Source organism: Brachypodium distachyon, chromosome 4 (genome assembly GCF_000005505.3).
Source record: "Brachypodium distachyon strain Bd21 chromosome 4, Brachypodium_distachyon_v3.0, whole genome shotgun sequence".
NCBI lineage: Eukaryota > Viridiplantae > Streptophyta > Magnoliopsida > Poales > Poaceae > Brachypodium > Brachypodium distachyon.
The window spans coordinates 9,439,300-9,460,228 of record NC_016134.3 but is presented as its reverse complement, the minus strand read 5'-3'; the positions used below and the strand labels follow the sequence as shown (position 1 = coordinate 9,460,228).

Sequence of the window (20,929 nt, the reverse complement as noted above, 5' to 3'; positions counted from 1 at the left end):
CTCTGATTGATGTATCTTAATGTACTTGTCATGTAACTTGATGTATCTGTGATGTATTTTGTTGTACTCGTCATGTATATGTCATGTACTGTGATGTATCTGTGAAGTACTATTCTGATGTACACGATCTGCTTAAAAATTGATAAGGTACCTGTGATGTACCATACGATGTGGTAGTCTCACAAGTTCATGTACACGAGGTATTTAAAAACTGATAAGGTATAGTCCAGTTATCATAATATACTAAATATGTACTTAAAAACATGTCATGTATCACAATGTACTTGAAAGTGGGACACGGAGAGAAAAAAGGAGAGAACCATAGAAAAGTAAAAAGTAGTCAGAAAAAAATAAGTGCCTGACATAAGTATTGTTTTCTCTGTTAATCTCTCTGCAGTATATGCCAAAATTGGTGGGCTTAAGTAAAAACATGTGGGTACAAAGAGGATGTAGATAGTGGGGTCGACCGATTCCACGTTAGCCCCAGTCTCTTGAGGAGCTTACACTCTTTCAATGCAATGATGAGTTCACACAGTCTTGTCGAACAGTCGGACATCTAAACTGGCAAAAGATCAGGCATGTTCCCTCGAAGAAGTGTGAAGTATTGATCTCCATGTGATTATCAGAGTCAGTAAGTACTAACTCCCTCTGCTGCCTCCTGTAATTATGTGCCGGAACCGTTAAATACACTGTGTGCTGTGGCCTGCGATGTCTGATGTTCTTGCATCAGGAAGATAGTGAAGGGAATGTTGAGCAAGTGATGATTATACTAACTGCATCTGAATGTACATTGTGTTCACGACTACTGTATGTTTGAGGCCTCTCGGCGCTGCCGGTTGGTCAGCTTCTTCCGTCTGTTCATACATCCCTACATATTTTTCCTGACTCATTTGTGACCCTGTCGAAACCGGAGCGGGCTTCTGACGGTGGTGTTTTTTCAGGGAAATTTTTGTTGCACCACAGACAGTGATTTCTGATGATGGTGTTATTTTCTTCATGGGGGAGTCAAAACCCTCCCAGAGTTTCTTCCTGCGTGTGTGTGTGTGGTTCATGTCATCTTTTTTCAGTGAAAAACGGAATGCGCTGATCCGTGACCGTTTGCGTCGAATCAAATCTGTTCTACTCTTATCTTGGCTTGTCTCAGGTTTATGTTCCTGCATAAATCAGGCAGTTCAAATTTAGAATTCGAATAGAGAAGCCAGCATTAGCTCATGAGATTTTTTTTATTTTTTTTGAGAATTAGCTCGTGAGATTGGGACCTTAGATTCTGTCTGCTTCAGGCTTCCAGATCCAGCCCAAGAAACCGTGGTAAAAGATTGCGGCCGCACCGTAGAAAAAGCCCGGCGGGCTGCTTTAAGATTGGTGACCAGGCGAGGCCCACGGCCCACGGGCCATCGAATCGAAGCATCTCATATCGCTCCCGAGTGCCCGAGCCTGAACCCGAAGTCTCTCCCCAAACCCTCTCTCTCTTTTTCTCTCCACCTTCGAGCCCCAGACCCCGACCACGCGACATGGCCGACGACAACGGCGGCGGCGGAGACCTCGTCGTTGAGGACGTCCGCGCTGAGGTAACGAACCCCTTAGTCTCCGTTCTCTCTACGTTTCCGGTCCCGGCGCCGTATTTGCTTCGGCTGGGCGGGGCGGGGGCGACCCTCCGTCATTCTGGGGTTTCCGTCCCGCTCCGGCCGGCCCGCTCGATCTACCCGCGGTAGTTTCGCCTTTTGGTTTTCGCTGTGTTTAGCCGCCAGCGGGGTCCGTTGATCTGGTGCGCCCTAGATTCAATCGCAATCGCTTGGGGGAGGGGAGAGGTTCCCCCGGGTTTTGTTCTCGGGCTCGATCTAGATGCGGTTGTTGTGCTGCTGGTGGCGAAAACGGCGACTGGGGTTGCTCGAATTTTTGTGATCTCGCTTGGCTCCGGTAGATCGATTTGTCTGTTTGACCTAGCTGGGCTGAGTTGTGTGAGCATTGGGCGTGTAGAAGAAATGGTTTTGTTTTTTTAGCTCTGTGGGTATGTTTGTTGGTTTGAGTAGAGGCAGCGGCGATAGTAGCAGCACGCAAAAGTCCACACAGTTTGAGTTCCTAACTGCTTGAATAAGCAGGAGTGGTTCTGTTGTACTCCCTCCGTTTCATAATTCTTGTTGAAATATTACATGTATCTAGACACTTTTTAGGAATAGATACATTCATTTTTGGTCAAATTTGAGACAAGAATTATCGAACGGAGGGAGTAAGATATAGATGTTGCATCTGTAGAGTTCAGCATACACTGTTTGACTGTCAGTCGTCAACGCCTCTGTTTCTAGATATGTTATCGCTAAACAAAAGCAGCTTGATCATTAAGACTTTGACCAGAAGCTCCTGTGCATGTCATGTATGCACTGACTGACAACAGGCCTCTGATCTTGTTGTTGCTCGTAATGCACATCTTTGCTGGGAGCATATTTGTACTTGTTCCCCCGCTGTATTATGTTATTGCGTTCAGGAGCTTTATTTGTTCAGTTATTCCTTGGAAAAGTGGAACCTGGCACATGTGTTTCGCATGGGAAAACATTTAAGGAGCCCTATTTACCATGCCTGTCTTGTGTCTCTATGTTGGTGAACTCAAACTAATACCATCCTACTTCCAGGCTGATACACATCCACGTGAAGAAGGGTTGTCAAAATCCAGGGATCGAGACAGAGAGAAAGACAAGGACCGTCACAGAGACCGTGACAGAGATAGAGGAAGAGACAGGGATCGGGGTAGGGACAGGGATGTAGACAAGGATCGGGACAGGGACAAGGATAGGGATCGCCATCGAAGTCATCACCGTGAGAAAAGGGAGCACCGAGATCGTCCTGATGATCATGATCGTCACAGGAGCCGCGATTCTGAAAGGTATGGCTGTTAAGGCATTTTGTGCTTTATGTGCACCTAACTAGTGTAGTTTTGGTTCTGGCTATTTTAGTTGCATGATTTGCGTCAAAAGTAATGACCTTCGGAATCTACATAGGCAACATGTATTATGGCCAATGCAGAAGTTATTCTACCATCTCTTGCACCTGTTGGAAATGATTTCTGAAATGCACATATCTATTTTTTTTGTATTCTGCATAAAAAAATGATTTGTGATTTATGCTTGTAATAACACAGGAGAAGAGACCGTGAAAGAGATGGACATCGCAGGCATCGCTCACGTTCTCGTGAACGCGGCAGGGATCGCAGATCTCGGTCTCGCTCTCGTTCAAAAAGGTATAGATTGCATTCTGTCCAGCTATGTTTTATCACCTTCTCGGTGCTGAGTATAGTTCTGCAGAGAAGTCAAATCAACGTGTTATTCAACATATACATATTTGATGTTTTCCTATATGTTGTGTGTTGTGTTATTTGTTTGTGCATTATCTTTCTGAGGCATGTGCAATACATAGTTCAACATTTCTGGCTAAGGTCTTTAAATTTCTTGATGTGGTTTTGTCTCTTTGTTACAGTTACTTGTATCTTGCAGTTTTCACTTTTCCACTTTAATTTCTCATTAGTACCATTTGTGTTGATGCAGCAAGCGAGTTAGTGGATTTGACCTGGGACCAACATCAGCGCAAGCTGTAGTTCCTCAGTTTCCTACTATTCCAGCCCCAAGTATGCTCTTATCAACTAAGTTTTTATTCCTTTGATTATTGCAGTTTTATTTAGTTTATTTGGGTACTTCACAAATTTTCTTGTCTTGAGATTGGTAAGTGTGTTTCATGTGTATTCTTAAAAGGAATTATAGCTGTCGCTGAATGAATTTTGGCCGTTTATTGACAACCTGGCCAACCATTATTTTCCACCTCATTATTCTACAGTACTACTAGCTATAGGCTCCTAACATATAACCAGTCAAACTTATCATTGTTGAGCACCATGCTTTGCAATTCTTGTCAGAGCACTTCTACTATAGGCACTGTTGGACATATTGTTGTTGGACATATTGTTGTAAGTGCCATATTAGTATATTTCCAAGCACCTTAACATAGGAAGTACAAAGACTGTTAATTGTTAAACATGCTTAGTGGGATCTACCTTGAACCATCCCCCAATAAGGTGAGAAGAAAGGATATGGTAATTTTTGTTATAGTCACAACACCATACGAGGTACCTGGAGAGGCAGTGGTGATATAGGAGGGAGAAAGTAACATCCAACACATTCTTTTTCTCCGTAAGCACCTGCTGAGCACCCATCCATCTAAGACCCCCCTTACACGTGTTATTAGTATCTTCTGATACAAATAAGTTGTAAGTTTCCATTTTATTATTATACTTGTAACTGAAAACTGAGCAAAACTTTTTTGCTTTTGTTCTTTTGTTGTTTGTCTGTTTTGTGTATGTGTATGTTAAGAAGGCAATCTTGGGTCACTTGCCCCACTGCTGCCGATGGAATGCACGGCCTACTGTAGCTTTAATGTACAAGGAGGAATCAGTACTCTGGTTTGATATCGTCTTGTCCATCTTCAGCTAGCAAGTATTACAGATTGCTAGCTTCATGATTATTACACTTGTGCTTGTGAACTTGTTATTCTTTTGGCTTGAAATACTGCACAGCTGGGTCCATTTGAGATCCAGACTGATGGTGAGAACTGAGAAGTAATCAGGTTTACAGAGCAATAATCTTTATCGCTAATTGAATATGCTTCCTACTAGAAATTTATTGATATATTGCAGGTCAGTTACCGGGCTCTTCTATTCCTGGAATGTTTCCAAACATGCTCCCTTTTGCTGTTGGACAGGTGATTATTCTTGCATTTTTAATTGCCTCCAGTGTCAAAAGAACATTCACCTCTGCTATTTTTAATTTGTTTTATATACGGAACTGTTCTCTTTTCTGGTTTGTAATCAAACTTATTTGTTTGAAGCAGTTCAATCCCCTTGTCATGCAGCCGCAAGCAATGACTCAACAGGTATGAGTTTTTTTGTTTATAATAATTTACTGCGGGTGTTGATAAACAATTTGCCAGCATATTTTTCCTCAGGCTACTCGGCATGCTCGACGTGTTTATGTTGGTGGCCTTCCTCCAACTGCCAATGAACAGGTCCATACACTTGAATCACTTATTTCTACTGCCCATTGCTCCCCTTCCCCAGAACCTAGAGTCAAAAAAATACAACTGTTGGTTACATTGGTTTCCTTTTCTGCAGTCTGTTGCAATATATTTTAATCAAGTTATGGCTGCTATTGGAGGCAACACTGCTGGTCCAGGTGATGCTGTTCTTAACGTCTACATAAACCATGACAAGAAATTTGCTTTTGTGGAAATGAGGTCTGTGGAGGAAGCAAGCAACGCAATGGCCCTCGACGGCATTTTGTTTGAAGGCGCACCAGTGAAGGTTAGAAGACCAACAGATTATAACCCTTCTCTTGCATCTGCCCTGGGCCCAAGCCAGCCAAGCTCGAATCTGAACCTTGCTGCAGTTGGCCTAACACCAGGCTCAGCTGGAGGGTTAGAAGGCCCGGACCGTATTTTTGTTGGTGGCCTTCCCTATTACTTCACAGAGGCTCAAGTCCGGGAGTTGCTTGAATCCTTTGGGTCTCTTCGAGGATTTGATCTCGTGAAGGATAGGGAAACTGGTAACTCAAAGGGCTATGCGTTCTGTGTTTACCAGGACCTCAATGTCACTGACATAGCCTGCGCTGCTCTAAATGGTATCAAGATGGGAGACAAAACTCTCACTGTCAGACGAGCAAACCAGGGCTCAGCCCAGCCTAGACCAGAGCAGGAAAATATCCTGTTGCAGGCACAGCAACAGGTGCAACTACAGGTAGAGCTCAACTATTCAACCCATGATCAGCTAATTGTTCTCTTATGCCAATTAGATAGTATGTATGAAATTCTTGGATTCTGACACAAAATGTGGTTCTTTTACAGAAACTTGTGTATCAAGTTGGAGCGCTTCCTACAAAGGTTATATGCCTGACCCAGGTTGTTACAGCTGATGAATTAAAAGATGATGAAGAATATGAGGACATTATGGAGGACATGAGGTTGGAAGCTGGGAAATATGGTAAATTCTGTGAACTCCCCGCCCTCTATTTTTCATCTTTGAAGTGTATAATTTAGCTTCCCAATCAGCGGTTGGACTAGGTTCCACTCTTTCATGTGTTCTCTGCGCATGTCGGGCATTTATTCTTTCTACCTTTATGTACTTTGACTTGATTTATTTCTGTTAGCTGATTCTCCTGGTAATCCCTACTCTGTTGTCTGATGTACGTTCTGCAGGTACCTTGGTGAAAGTTGTCATCCCACGGCCTCATCCCAGTGGAGAGCCAGTCGCGGGAGTTGGAAAGGTGAGCATTGTGTTTAGTGTGGTTCAAACTTTACATAAACATTTGCATTGCACTGAATCTTTCGAATGCATGGACTTCCCATTCCAGGTGTTCTTGGAGTACGCAGATGTCGACGGCTCCACCAAAGCAAAGACGGCGATGCACGGAAGAAAATTCGGTGGGAACCCGGTGGTTGCGGTCTTTTACCCTGAGAATAAGTTCTCTGATGAGGAGTTTGATGCATAAATTATCTCGTCACCAATGACAACAGTGTTTCCGTGGTTTGTTCTGTTTACATCAGGATTTTTGTTCCTCCCAAGTCGAACATTGTAGCACTGGGTCGCAGAGCTGCTATTTATTAAGATTGTATGATAGGTAACCAAAAAGTTGGTGTAATTTTCTTGGCCGCTACTTATAGCTTGGATATTTTTTGTTGCTAACTCTACCTTTAGCTTGTACCTGGCAAATGACTTAAAAGAGTTATCTTTATTTAGCTGCTCCTTACGTCTGTTCAGCATTTGTATTCTATCTGTCCAACAAAGGATGCCTTAACTTTGACTAAATTTAAATTTCATTTATACACTAAGTCATGGCTTGATAAATCTAAATTTTGCCAAACTTGAGACAGCTTTTGTTGGACGGAGGGAGTACCTTGTTTGGTAAGTAAGCTCTGATTATGATTTTTTTTCACGATTTGAACAATAGGACTGACCTAAAAGTTGAACTTTCCAATTAGCATGTATACATTAGTTTGACTAGTACAATGCCCGTGCGTTGTCACGGGTTTTTAATTCTTTTTGCTTTCACATGTGTCAAACATAATGCATGTAAACATTCACCTTTATAAAAAAAGATAACAACATAATTTGATATTCAATCATAATGACTTTTGATAAGTTAAAATTCATTTCGATTGAATGTCAAAATTTGACATTGGATGCATATACTAAGTGTACATGCGCGGCACACCGTCTCTTTAAAATGAATCTTTGTAAAAATTGATTTGGGCTCCCCTATCCACGACAGAGTAGGTGTCATCGATAGTTACGACTCAGCGTACACCAGAACGCTGAAAATCTCGATAACTCCTATCTTATATCGTGACATATGTTCTAGATACCATCAATATGGTCCACCAAACCACAAGATTAGGATATTACCTCTTCCCAAGAACCTGTCAAAACATTGTGTCTCGTGCGTAACCAAAGACCAGACCGAATAAGGCCTATTGGAGATATGATGTTTGATACACACTATTGGAGATAAGATCAAGAGGCAATCATGTAAAGATTTATCCCCCTAATTTATATTGGAAAAACAAAACATAAATCTCGTCAGGAGATTTGAATCAATTGTGCTTCCGTAAAAAAATATAATCAATTAGGCAATTTTCAATAAATTGTGAGGTAGAAGTATATATAAAAAGACTCACTTTTATAATATTACTATTTATTAAATTTTATAAAAAGACTGCGGCGGGCGCTGTACGGGCCTCGTCCCACGCGGTCCGACCCGACCCTATCCACTCTCGCACGCCGCCCCCTCCCGATCTCAATCGGTCCCTCTGCACCTTGCCCCGATCCGCCTCTTCCTCCCACCCGCACAAGTCACTTCTCCTGCCGCCGCCGTGCCCTCGCTGCCGCAGCCGACTAACGCGGCTGCTGACGCGCCCTTGCTGCGCCCCGCCGCCGTCTCCTTCACGCCCGCGCTGTCCTCTTCGGCGGGTGAATCCAAATCTGAGACGAACGGTCGCCGCCTCCTCTCTCCCTACCGAACCCCCCGTGCCATCTCGCTGGACACCACCATCTCCTGAATTCCCTATGCCGCCATCATCTCCTGACCGCGCGCGCCCAGGACGTCTGCGTCCACAAGCAATCCCCTAACCCACCGACGCTGCCACCAACTCCTGATCCGCCGTTCCGGGCTGCGGTGAGGGCAGCTCCGTCATGGGGCTCCAGGGTAGCAGCCTCCCTTCCCCGTCTCAATCGCTTGGGCTGCCTGATTGAAGCCGGCGCTCACACTTTCTGAATAAAATGAATATGGACACAAAACTGTAAAGTTCGTCACTTTGTCCATATGAGTTTTTTCTTATTAACATAGCTTCCAAGAGTCCAAAACCAATGATGTACGTATGCAAACATCACTTGCAAGAATAAATATAGGACAAGCCATTATAACTTAGAAATTGATTAGAACTAGCTCCAGGAAAAATTATGTAACTTGTCCTCTTGGATACAAGATAATAATCATGAAAAACTATGATTAGAGAAGATACGAGATAATAGTTTTCTTGCCTGAGCATAGTCATAACAATACATTTTCTATTTCCGTTGCAACGCACAGGCAGTCCTAGTAATATTGAACTTACACTTGGTAAAGTGGATTCTTGTAAATATGTGTATGTATGAACACTAGTTGAAAATATGTGACCTTTAATCTCGATCGATGCATCAAAACCTATGCCTAGATCGATCACCACGACCGGCTTTCCAGTGGATCTCACATACGCCAACCACCAGATATATATGGCTTTCGCGGCCGGGCCACGTTTGGTACCCACTGGAGTACAAGGAGGTACGAAGGCCGACGGCGCCTGCTGGATCTGCAAGATGTTCATTCAGTTGCTTGCATCCATACGTCATACGTGTTGTCCAGCCACAAGCATGCATCAATTAAGTTGACCGGCCATGGCTGCAGTCAATTAGTAACCACAACTGTCCCTGGTTCCCAAGTCGGCTCCTCCGAATCCCATCCTGGCGTTGGTATGTTTGCTGTGATTTCCCTCAATATTCAAGGGATCGTCCGGTTGGTGTTCTAATGTGAAGGATCAGAACAAGACAGTCAGTTGCAAGGTTCTGAACACTTGGCGATTTAGAAGCGGGAGACGGGAGACGGCTGTTACGGAGAGGGCCTGGGGCTGTGGGGAGCGAGGAGATGGACCGGGGGATGTCGATCATGGAAACGCTCCTCCCTTTATTAGGTGTAGATAGATTTGACGGCAAGGATGAGACCTGCGGCTTCTTCATCTTGCCACCAGAAGAGTGTTGTCGAGAGATTTAAATTGACTGAGCAAATCAAAGTGTGCTTCTCAGTCTAACCTAACCTATATGAAGAATATTTTGACAGGGTTAGACAGCTTTATATCTGAAAAAAGCTACTGTCTCTGCATTATCTGAAAATATTTTGTTGCGTAATATATATAACATAAGAAACTTGAAAACAAAGACTGGCTTGTTCCTTGCATTAACGTATGCAATTTGCAAGTAACACTTCAGGTGATGCAACAGCAATGACAATTTTCTCCAGAAACTGGCATGGATCTTAAAGACTTAGAATCATGACCGTCTCTGTCCTGCTCACCCATGCTGGATATTTATTTCCTCCCATGCAGTGCTGCCTGCTGGGCTATTGTGCCATTTAGCAGTAGATGCCAAACCAGCAATCTTCCCCCTTGCCATAAATTGGTACAACCCAGGGAAAGAAATGAACCACCACTCTACTCTTTCAAGTCTTAACAGGTAACAGCATCATGACACATCAGCCTGTGCCCTGTAGTGCCCAGTCTGCTGATCAAGCTGCTGTCTGTCATTCTTGCCTGTTCAAAGAAGTCGTCGCAACCCCGCAGCACGATTGATCACAACCTGGGTCTGATTTTGACAGCATGGATCAGATGATTGTGGATTATGGACACAGTCTCAGATTGTTACAATGGTGGCTGCTGAGATCAATGGGACCTGCGAGAGCATGGTTGCTGCACTGTCACCAGGAAATGGTCACCGGTATTTGAAGCCCTAATTGGAATATCACCTACACCTTAGAATGTTGCGTTGGGTTATTGCTTAAGGAAAGAACAAGATATTCTTGAAAGATCATGCTATGAAAGAGTAAATAAATGATGCGCACATCAAAGTGGCCAAGTTATATAAACCTGGGTTCGACTCTTAACTTTTATTTCAATTTTAGAACTAATTAAGATTCAACAGTCTGCGACATCGCGGCAGCAACGATGTCTTGAGATTAACTCACGAGCATTGGTTTCCAAATACATGTCACACCGAACATTTTTGCAGTTTCCACTAGACAAGTTGTGGATATTATGATGTCTACTGCAGGGGAACCATACCAAGGTACTTCCTCCGTTCCATAATTCTTGTCGAAATATTACATGTATCTAGACACCTCGAAGGAATAGATACATCCATTTTTGGGCAAATTTGAGACAAGAATTATGGAACGGAAGGAGTACAAAATAGAGCAGATAAAACATATGCAATGAACTACAGTTCAATTACCATATCAAAGTACAAAACAAAGCAGATAGGACAGATGTAATTGTTGTACTAGACAGTTAAAGATACAGAGCATTTCTAGTGTCAAGCAAGTACTCCAGTGCATTTCAAATAAATTGACTACGATGAATTCCCAACATAAGCATTTACAAAAAAAAAAATGATAAAAAATATATAGCTTCGTGTAAATCCTTTAATTGTTCAGAGCCACGTGAACCACTATAATGGCAAAATAGACAACTACATGTAACATTGTCTGCTTGCATGTAGTACTGGTAATGTAAACATGGCCTACAACATTGCTCCCCCTCTTCTAGGTATCATTCCATGTGGTGCAAGTAACTGAAATATGATGGTAGACATACAAACTGTACCTTGTTATATGATGAATCAGTTACCTTTACCAATCACCAGTCAATCCAAGGCAGGAAACAAAGAGCAGTACTGCACCATCTACTACATAATGGAGAGCCGTGGCCCGGAGGGAGGGGCACCGTCACCATGAAGGCAAATAAGTAAGCACATGCATGTACTTGCCCTGCATTCAACCTCTGATTTTGGACCCTCTTTCATCTGCATCTCTTGAGCACAGATCTCCCTGCTCGACCGGCCGCCATCTAACTGAAAATTTGCGGTCATCAGAGAAAATTCATCGCAGCTGCTGATGTAGCAGTCCGTACCCATAACTCCAGATTAATGAATCAAAGTAGGGCCTCCAATACCGTCTTACTCAAGGAAGAAATAGGGCACATTCATGCAGGACCGTGGCGACAATAATGTCCTGCCTAATAGCTCTAGATTGGGGGCAGCAAGGTACATAGTGCCAATGCTGTAGTAGGAAAACCATGTAGTATTGATGGACACTCTTCATCATGGATTCCGATTCGCATTGGGTTTTCTTTTCATTGCACGATGGAAAACATTGCCCCAGATCCAGATTATATTGGAAGTTCGAAACCATAAGGAACTCACGGCTATATTTGGTTGTTTTGCATCAAAATTACACAAAAGACTGGCATTATATCAAATCCATCATAAGACACATTTACCTAACACACCTATCTAAAGATATATTCCATAAAATTTGACTGTGTGCATCGGATGATGCAGAGGCCGGGAGGATGATTTTTCCATTATCTTAAAACCAAATATTAAGACATCTCATATATGACCAATTGGAACAAAGATTCCAGAGATGGACAGTCAATGTGACTGAGAAACAGTTGCATTTGTACTAAGTTATCTAACCTACTGATGATACACTAGCAGAAGATAATGCCCTGAAGCTCCATTGCAAGACCAAGTCAACTCTGTCACTGCTCAAGACTGTCTCTCTACCACAATGTTAGGTTAGGAAACTAAATGCCCTGTCCACAGACTGATCAGATTATCCACTAACACATTGCAGATCCCGCCTCAAGCTTACATGTTACAACATTGAATACCCTCCATGTGCTGTTTCAGACACTGAGTATGGCAAATCCGTCAGTGTCAGGTGTTGGGCAGTGGAGGGTGGCAGCTAACAGGTTCACAGTTAGTGTAGTAAGGTCCCAACTGTCTGGATAAAACTCAATTGGATACAATCAGATCATACTTGCAAACTTATTCTGCCTTTAGCAAAAAAGAAAGTTGGGGAGTTGTATGTTAACAACAATCCCAATTAAGGTCCTCGCAAAAAAACAATCCCAATTAAGGAGCTGATAATTTCACTACTCAAAATAGTATACTGGATTGGTATGTTGGATATTTATGATTTAGCAATAGGAAGATTTTGTGCTAGCATTGGGTGAGACTGTTGTTCCCAAGCTCGAAGCAAAATGGAAGAGCAGGATAAAAGTTCCAATGTTCCTTAATTTCATCACCTTTGTGGGTGTGGCCATATAACTTATCTATGTGATCAAGATTTTGTTTTCTAAAAATGGTGAGACCTCTGCCACATTTCATTCATGGAAGAGGAGAAATACAGAAACCCAAAATTGGAAAAGACACTATTTAAGCATAGAAATAAAAAAATGTGACGACACCAACAAGCTCCTGAAAATGCACCAAATATGCTAAACTATTCAAAGCAGGGTACAGAACAGAAGACAAACACCATGCTCACCCTAACTGAGTTGAACACATCGCATCAACGGGACTATCTGATCAGGTATCCATTTGTGTTGAGTAAACGTTTGAACCAAACTTGGTTTGTTGAGTTCACACCAACATTTGTGATGAGGCAGTTAATATTAATGTAAAACAAGAAAAACTACCCCAACCTCTGGAAAGATTCCTAGTCTGAACCATTCACATGACATACCAGCTTGAACCGAACTTGGTTTGTTGAGTTCATACAAGAATTTGTGGTGAGGCAGTTAATATTAAGGTAGAACTAGAAAAACTACCCCAACCGCTGGTAACATTTGTAGTCTGGACCATTCACATGACATCCATTCTGATTCTGGTGCCATGTTCCTTTATAGTAGAAGAATATAAGATATTTTGCATCCTTTGCAGAATTCGCCTTCAGAAGAGGACCCTACGGCTTTTATGAGCAATAGCATGATACATTGCCATGCATTGAACGATAATGGCAAGATGGAAAATTCCATACATGATAAGGTGCAATTACAAAAGGCATGCCCTATATAAAGGCGGCAACTTTCACTACGAAGCACAAAACCACACACATTAAGCCCCCAAAACCTGCTTCAGAGCAAACACAAAGAGAGAAAGATCAAAGAAGAGCCGAGTGTGTGAGAGAGAAGAGACAGCCATCCTTAGACAATGGCTCTTATTGCTGATGAACTCAAGGCCAACGCTGAGATCTACTATGGTAATGAGATCTGCCAGCAATGCACTACGCTCCTGCTGAAGGAAGCAGGCCTCCCCAATGGTCTGCTTCCCTTGGAGGACATCATGGAGTGTGGCTATGTTGAGGAAACTGGGTTTGTGTGGCTCAAGCAAAAGAAGAGGATAGACCATGTCTTCCAGAGTTTAGGAAGGGTGGTCTCTTATGGCACAGAGATCACTGCCTTTGCAGAGAAGGGCAGGATCAAGAAGGTCAAAGGGATAAAGACCAGGGAGCTCATGCTGTGGGTCCCAGTAGAGGAGATTACCCTTGATGAACCAGCAACTGGGAAACTCATCTGCAAGAGTATTGCTGGGTTTTCTAAGACCTTCCCTGCATCAGCTTTCCATATCCCAGAGAAAGAGAATGAGAAGATGAACTGTGCCGGGCCAAAACCAGTGGTGCTAATGGAGAGAGCACCGCGAGTTGTTAAGAACTGATCATTCTGCCACCCACTGGGATGCGGATCATTACCCGCCCTTCAAACCTATATATGTGCCGAAATAATTGAACTGGTGCTTACTTTTTGCTTACGTGCTTCAAAGGTGATCGCCCATAGTTCTTCCTACATAGCAGTGTATGGCTGCCCTGGTATTTATAATCCTGTGAGCCAACCGCCCAACGTCGTTTTATGATATGCTTTCCCTTTCGCTTTACCCTTTTTGGGCCAGAGAAAATACTATTATGAGATCCTTTCGTTAATTTCTCGTTTTTCCTTCTCATCCTCAAAGAAACTAGATGACAGAGCATGAGAATAAATGTATGGAAAATTCATGATAGATCGAATGGTCTTTGTAACTATTTATCATCTGTTGAGGTAATAAACACCTCAGCAGGTGCAACAAGTGGAACATGTCAAGTTTCATGAATTACTTTAAGGCAGAATAAAAAGGGTAAAGCGAAAGGGAAAGCATATCATAAAACGACGTTGGGCGGTTGACAAGCATGGTTGGCAGGATCATTTTGCTATTGACAGGATCAAGATCCTCATATTGTACATCATAAATAATAAATATAAGGACTATAAGGTCTACTAGTACTCCCTCTGGCTCTGAGTTACAGTGTAGGTCATTTTAGAATCTCTGCTAGCTAAACATAATTTAGGTTCACTAAATGTGAACCTGTAAGCTGCCATTGTCGTTTAATTCATGGCTGGTAAGCTGTCAAGGAAAGATCAACATCCATTTCTGGTAACACTTTCAGATGCTATGGTGTCTTGATCTTGCGTTGGCGGCAACACTAGGTTTCGAAGAACATATACATACTTAGGCTTACACTCATGACTGTCATAACCCAATTCTAGATAGGTGGATATTGGAGTACGGGCGTACATAATTTAGTTGTTTCTATCATGTAATGCATTGTGCATATAGTAGTAGGCTATTTCTACCATGTAGGTTTTGGGATGTCATGTAAGGACCAGTACTGTTCCAATAAGATTTAAGGTTCTCTTATTTCCAAAAAGAAAAACATTTACGGTGATAAATTTAGATTTTGGAGTAGATGTATCCATGAGCTCATGCAGGAGGATAGATCCACATAGATCCCTTAGATTGCATCAAATTGGCTTAGGTGGTTATGCTTATGCATGTGAACAAACCATAGCCTGCCCACCTCCCAGCCTGCACCCACCAAGAGAGGCATGAATTCATTTATCCAACCAAACAGACCCTGCTGGCGTACATGAGTGTTAAATCGGCTCAATGATGATTGTACTCACTGTACCTTCTGCTGAGAAGCTTTTTATGGTCTTACAGGCAAGGTTCTGTACACAAGTTATGTGATAACTAAACCTTAGAAGTCATCAACTGCAATATAGCAAACATTGTACATTTCCTTCCAGCATTTATGACCAATGTATAACGAGGTAAAATCCTACATGAGTAAAGACAACTGCTCAAGACAGGGTCCAGTGTTTATATCACATATTGGATATTGGGACACTACTATAGCAAAGTAAGATGTAGAGCTGATCACATGATGGTTGCAGTGATTTACACCAGAAATAGTAACCATTAAATCACTTCACATGAATGTATGTATGCGCTCAGATTTCAACAAAGCACAGGGGCTGTCCATAAGGGTGGGAAGATTCCCATACGCTCACTAAAACATTTCACCAGCAGCATCTTTAATTAAGAAGTACTCCCTCTGTTCCATGTTAAATGACATCCTGGAGACTTAAAACAGCTTTGAAGAACGTCATACTCATATGGAACGGAGGTCATAGATGGTAAGGATATTTTGGTTTGGTGAAACATAAGGTAGTCGGTCAACAATTAGCTGTAACTTCAGTCAAATCAAGAATTTTAACTTGTTTATAAGTTCTATAGGATATAAGAACAAAAGACAAAACAGCGACTTTACAAGGTACTTACTACTAAGGTGAACAGTGTATATACATTAAACAGCAAAGGGTGAAGCTTCCAATTCCAAAACTTCTTATTTTCTTTGTTTAGAGGATAGGTAACCTACAAAGAAATCAAAGACAAACTGTTCTGAATAGGTAATATGCACAAACGAATGAAAATTAAATGCACACATCTGGACTTACCAAAAGTTCTTTATGTCACAATCCAAAAGACTGAACTTAAGTAGCAACTAGCGTATCAGGCCTCAAGATGAAATAGAGTACGAAACTGTGTCGTCCTCAATGTAGTGAATCTTCTTCTTGTGCGAAAATGGTCTAGTAATGCATCTTACGAACCAACTCAAAGGATCCTGCAAGCCTTCCATTTCATAGTGACCAAAACGCCAATCCCGCAATACAAAATTACGCTGAACAGGCCGATCTAGACCTCCTGTAAAGCAGAAAGGACCACTCAGTTCTTCGATGGGGAAAGCAAACATGGCCTATACAACTTTCATGTATGTATCTGCCTTTTTTCCCCAGGCCCTCTGGTAGTTCAATAAATATTAAATAAGTCAAACTGAGAACAGTTGAGCGTAAATCAAAGATGATTAACATAAGAAACTTAAGAAGCAATATAGTGTTGGAGTTTGAAGGGAGGACAGTAGCATTGACATATTTTATGATCAGCAAGTCCTACTTATCTAGTTAATTTTAGCAAAACAAGCCACCCCCGATATATCCTGACAATTCACCTTTACCAGAATCTTCTGAGAGAATCAATATCTACCTGCATACATCCGACCATGTTTATCTACATCCCTGTAAAATGGTCGTGTTTTCTTCTGAATTGCAGCTTGTTGCAGTTCCCTCCAAGCAGACATTCTGTCCTGTCTCGTAACTTTTCCAGTTGCAACAATCTGAAACAAAGATGTGTGCTATTATGCTTACCACATGGATGGTAACGACATGTATAGACATGTTTAACGTTTTAAAAGGACCAAAATATAAACAAAAGAGCACACACTTTATATTTTAGAAACAAGGTGCAGACTTATCATGTTACTGCCATGTTCTGAAAGACGAAGGTACCTTAGAGAATAAATAGTATGAAGGACGAGGTTTCCGTGCTAGGTTATTGGCACGGTCAACAGCAACAAGCCCAAACTTGGGACCATAACCATCTGCCCACTCCCAATTATCCGATGTTGTCCAGAATAGATAACCAAGCACGCGCACACCCTTCAAACAATATGCACATGAGTACTGAAGCTACATACATCTCCCTGAACACATACTAATTGATGCATGATTGGCTAAGAACTTACCACTAAAATGGCCGCATATATGGCTAATAGGTGTTCCAGTATATATGGTTTTCGAATCAGATCAGTCTCATCAGAAACTCCATTTTCAGTAATTATAAAAGGGATGTCTAAACTTTTGTATCTCTCATTGAACTTAATTAGGACGCGGAACAACCCATCGGGATAAACTCCACGACCAGATTCACTGTATTCATCATTATCCACAAGCTTTAAACCAGCTCCTGAGATTACCTCCTGCATGGAAGTGGAAAATGAGATGATGTCATTTGCAGGATCAAATAATTCATCTAAGAAGATAGTATTTAACCCACCTGCCCATAGTAATTGATGCCGATAAAGTCCAATTTATCACAAATGCTATCGATGTAAGGGAATAGGGTCATTGAATTAGCTATTGTAACAGCTGCAACATCAAATAGACCATATGGCCGTGTAAACGACACATGATGTGAAACACCAACTATTGGCATCATTGCATTGTTGCTGCCAATCAATAAATAAATGGTTAGAAAATGAGAGGAACATAGACGCTACGAATTCAACTCATTATAGTATGTATATTCGTTATATAATTGCACACGATGTTATTTACCTTTCTGAATGAATGTAGTCATAGGCTTCAGCATGTGCAACAGCCATCCAATGCAAAGCTTGATTATATACACCAGTTGGCAACGCAGATGTTGCTACTTCAAGTGCATTAGGATCTCCACCAGGCCAAGAACCAGCACAATAAGTTAGCATCACAAACACATGTGGTTCGTTGAAAACCACCCAGTAGTCCACTAAATCTGACACACGGTCAACAACAAGCCTGCACCACCATAACAAATATGATAGTTCAAGAGCCAATAAGAAAAAATATCAAATAAATGAAGGGTGCATCAGGAGGCCAGTTTGACACCTAAAAAAAAGTACCTTACAAAATCCATGAAGTAATTAACAGTTTTTTCCATCTTCCACCCCCCATATTCCCCAGCCCAAGGTGGAAGAGAGTGATGAAATAGAGTAAGCATTACTTTCATCCCATGATCACGAACTTGTTGAATGATCCATCTATACCGCTCAAGTGCTGCATAGTTAACCTAGAAAAGACACAACGTCTCTCTTATTTTCACCAATAGAGATTTGCATGCTACAAAGAGAAGAAATGAAATGTTGTAACATGTGGGGATGCACATGATCTGCATATCATGCTCTTATCAGCTTACTGAGCTCTTTAAGTCTTCAGTTGGTTCCTTAGGCATTATCCTTGTCCAGTCTACCCCCATGCGGAAAACACTAATGCCGGTTTCCTTAGCAAGTTTCAACTCAGTATCAGGATCCGACCAAAATTTAAGCCTCTCTTGCCTGAATAATAGATTGAGTTCACACACGTGTCGGAGTCCATTGTGTACATGCAAAACATGTTAACACCCATAAATAATTGGATAGGCAATAAAAAAAGAGAGGTAACAGGATAAAATAATTAGCATAACTAGATAATTATAAAGTATGCATTTATGATTTGTCCTTGGCACTATCTCTACATATGGAAGTGATATCAACTGAAGTAATTTCTTAGTGGGCATCTTCTACCGGGATGGAAATTTAAGATCTTGTACAAAGAAAAGCTCTTGGATTACAGAGCTGAACTAAACTAGGTCTCTTTATTCACAAACAGAAATGACATGAGCGTACTTACGGATTTGGAACATTGTGCCAAGCAGCAACGTTGTGGCTGCAGTTATCGCCACCACTAGATTCTCCACCATCAGAAAACTTTTCAAATCCTCTGAGCATAGCCTCCATGGCAACTCTGAGAGGTTTTCTTTGCTCTCCAACGGCACCCTTTTCAACCCCTGTTGTCCTAGAAGCAGGCTGAGAGCCTCCATCACCACCAGCAGACGCCATCGCTGCATCAGCTGGCTTTTGGTCGCACATGGCTTCTTTGTCATCACATGAATGCTCGGTTGCAAACTGAAGCCAAGCATCTTCAAGCCTATCCTCAACATGTGCAGGAGCTGTCGCTAGCCCGAAGAAGAATTCATCATCTTCTGCAAACAATTTGAAAGACCATCTGGGGCTTTGAGCCTACAGGAATGTGCTAAACAACATCTGAAGCATGATTTTTCTTCAGTTCTTTTCCCAAAATTGTGAAAGAAAACTGTGCCAACCGAGTGCCCAGACTGATCCACAAACACAGAACTACATCCGTGCATTGCCAACGGCAAAATCTCATAAGCCACAACCATAGTTTGGATTTATCATTGATTATCACTGATCAGGAGTCCCCAATCAAGCGAGCAATTGCACAATAATTGGAAAAAATTAACCAACTAAAACGCAAAATTTCCATCCCCACATACCCAAATCGCACCAATTTCTAACAACGGCAGTTAATATATCATGGTTCAGTAAATTGAACATGAGTGTGTTTCGTTCTTATTTTTGTCATTTTTTTAGTGTAACAAAATTGTGACAACCTAGTGACCAAACTGATCCATATACATCCCATGAACGCCATGAACCGAGCAATTTTCCCAACGAATGGAATTATGGAACCTAGCGACGAACTAGTTAAGCGACCAAATTAACCAACCACCCAAATCGCACCAACCAACCAATGCAGCGCCTTTCTCGGGACGGCGACCAGTAACAAGGTCCAGTAAAAGAGAACACACATCGGAGCAAGGTTAGGGTTCATGCAGGGAAGGGGGAGGAGCGGGACCTGAGTCGGCGGCGGCGGAGGAGGAAGACAAGGGGAGGGCGCGGAAGTCAGCGACGGGGTCGTCCGAGTCGTCGATGGGGCAGGCGATGCGGCGGAGGTTGCGGCGCCGGAACCGCCCGTAGGAGGCCGCGTTGGCCGCCGTCGCCGCCGCCGCCGCCAGCACCGCCAGCTTCACCGCCGCCGCCAGGAAGGCCGGCCATGGCATTTCCGTAAATCTACTTTACTAATTTCTTTGTTCTTTTTTTTCTGGACGAGAAAAATAGGAGTGGCGGGAAGCAGCTCTCCCATCCCCGCGGATGAGGGGGCCGCGGTTAGTACGTTGGAGGTGGGGCCCACTCGGACACGTGGCGACTGGCGGTGGTTCCCCCAGATTTTGCCGGGCCCACCTGCTAGTGGGACAAGTGAGTGAGACAGACTGTTGCTTTGGTCTTCCTTTTGACTGAGATTTCCCCCCCGCCCAAAAAAACTGGTTTAATTAGTGCTAAAGTCGTTATGTGGATCTATGCTCTCTTTTTTTGTCTCACAAGGAGTCCCTAGTTATTTATTTGAGTAATTTATTATTCTAAATTTAGCATTTTTGTTAGATTTAATTTTTCAAATTTAAACAACATGGAAAATCTCGAGCGACCTTACCGGTTTCATTGCTTCAAATTGCATTGGGTAAGTATGGTCCCTTTTTTGTAAGTATCATGAGAAAATCTTAATATTTTTTTAAAAAACTTTTAGCTTCCACAACCGTCCGCGAACAAGCGTCTCATACATAGATTTAATCGAGAATTGTCCATTTCAATGCAGTTTCCGCGAAAGTATCATGTTTATTACGCACGTTGCCCGCGATAAAATGTACGGAAAAACAAGACTAGATGACTCATACATATGGATTGGGGCAATTTGGCTAAAATAGGCCAGTTACATGTAGGGGTGGGCATTCGGTCATGACCGGAAGTTCGGTCTTGCAATTTCGGTCTTTTTTTCAATTCGGTCTCTAAAATATAATACCCGAACTTTACTGAGGAACTTTGCTACCCGAAATTTTAGTTACCCGAAGTTTCGGTCTTTAGTTCGGTCATGACCGAACTTTACAAAGATAGGTGATAGTTCCAAAACGAAACGTTATTTGGTACCAATTTTAGCAACATTT

At 42.3% G+C, this 20,929-nt stretch overlaps 3 protein-coding genes across 10 annotated transcripts; 2 read left to right on the top strand and 1 right to left on the bottom strand.

Moving 5' to 3' along the window:
- Positions 1-1,410: 1,410 nt before the first annotated feature.
- LOC100821747 (splicing factor U2af large subunit B) lies at positions 1,411-6,778 on the top strand. 6 transcript variants are annotated; one of them, XM_010239094.3, is made up of 11 exons: positions 1,411-1,568; positions 2,628-2,878; positions 3,134-3,232; positions 3,537-3,616; positions 4,679-4,743; positions 4,873-4,914; positions 4,972-5,046; positions 5,153-5,773; positions 5,881-6,016; positions 6,232-6,299; positions 6,387-6,778. In XM_010239094.3, the coding sequence occupies exons 1-11, from the start codon at positions 1,512-1,514 to the stop codon at positions 6,522-6,524; spliced, it is 1,632 nt and encodes a 543-aa protein (XP_010237396.1). In that variant the 5' UTR covers positions 1,411-1,511; the 3' UTR covers positions 6,525-6,778. The 6 variants fall into 6 exon arrangements, with proteins under 6 accessions (XP_010237396.1, XP_010237397.1, XP_014758607.1 ...); XM_010239095.3 differs by having other exon boundaries at positions 4,987-5,046; positions 6,387-6,524; XM_014903121.2 differs by lacking the exons at positions 1,411-1,568; positions 2,628-2,878 and having other exon boundaries at positions 3,162-3,232; positions 3,537-4,586; positions 4,987-5,046.
- Positions 6,779-13,228: 6,450 nt separating this feature from the next.
- On the top strand, positions 13,229-14,245 carry LOC100821439. The gene has a single exon (XM_003577184.4). The coding sequence runs from the start codon at positions 13,337-13,339 to the stop codon at positions 13,838-13,840; it is 504 nt and encodes a 167-aa protein (XP_003577232.1). The 5' UTR covers positions 13,229-13,336; the 3' UTR covers positions 13,841-14,245.
- Positions 14,246-15,627: 1,382 nt separating this feature from the next.
- On the bottom strand, positions 15,628-20,068 carry LOC100821141 (beta-glucosidase-like SFR2, chloroplastic). 3 transcript variants are annotated; one of them, XM_003577183.4, is made up of 11 exons: positions 19,789-20,068; positions 18,763-19,114; positions 18,290-18,428; positions 17,997-18,163; positions 17,671-17,892; positions 17,390-17,561; positions 17,079-17,312; positions 16,843-16,992; positions 16,541-16,670; positions 15,955-16,201; positions 15,628-15,871 (listed from the first exon to the last, which is right to left on the bottom strand). In XM_003577183.4, exons 1-10 carry the CDS (start codon positions 19,991-19,993, stop codon positions 16,017-16,019), a joined length of 1,956 nt encoding a protein of 651 aa, XP_003577231.1. In that variant the 5' UTR covers positions 19,994-20,068; the 3' UTR covers positions 15,628-15,871; positions 15,955-16,016. The 3 variants fall into 3 exon arrangements, with proteins under 3 accessions (XP_003577231.1, XP_010237395.1, XP_024311002.1); XM_010239093.3 differs by having other exon boundaries at positions 18,763-19,111; positions 19,789-20,037; XM_024455234.1 differs by lacking the exon at positions 15,628-15,871 and having other exon boundaries at positions 16,035-16,298.
- Between the last annotated feature and the right edge of the window lie 861 nt (positions 20,069-20,929).

What these genes read in the sequence shown, in the direction of transcription:
- LOC100821747 (XM_010239094.3), top strand. Translation starts at nt 1,512, where the DNA reads ATGGCCGACGACAACGGCGGCGGCGGAGACCTCGTCGTTGAGGACGTC. An exon ending in AGGAGCCGCGATTCTGAAAG is followed by an intron (nt 2,879 to 3,133) that starts GTATGGCTGTTA and finishes GTAATAACACAG; the next exon opens with GAGAAGAGACCGTGAAAGAG. An exon ending in AGCAACAGGTGCAACTACAG is followed by an intron (nt 5,774 to 5,880) that starts GTAGAGCTCAAC and finishes GTTCTTTTACAG; the next exon opens with AAACTTGTGTATCAAGTTGG.
- LOC100821439 (XM_003577184.4), top strand. Translation starts at nt 13,337, where the DNA reads ATGGCTCTTATTGCTGATGAACTCAAGGCCAACGCTGAGATCTACTAT.
- LOC100821141 (XM_003577183.4), bottom strand. Translation starts at nt 19,993, where the DNA reads ATGCCATGGCCGGCCTTCCTGGCGGCGGCGGTGAAGCTGGCGGTGCTG. An exon ending in GCATCAATTACTATGGGCAG is followed by an intron (nt 17,313 to 17,389) that starts GTGGGTTAAATA and finishes ACTTCCATGCAG; the next exon opens with GAGGTAATCTCAGGAGCTGG. An exon ending in CATACTATTTATTCTCTAAG is followed by an intron (nt 16,671 to 16,842) that starts GTACCTTCGTCT and finishes TCTTTGTTTCAG; the next exon opens with ATTGTTGCAACTGGAAAAGT.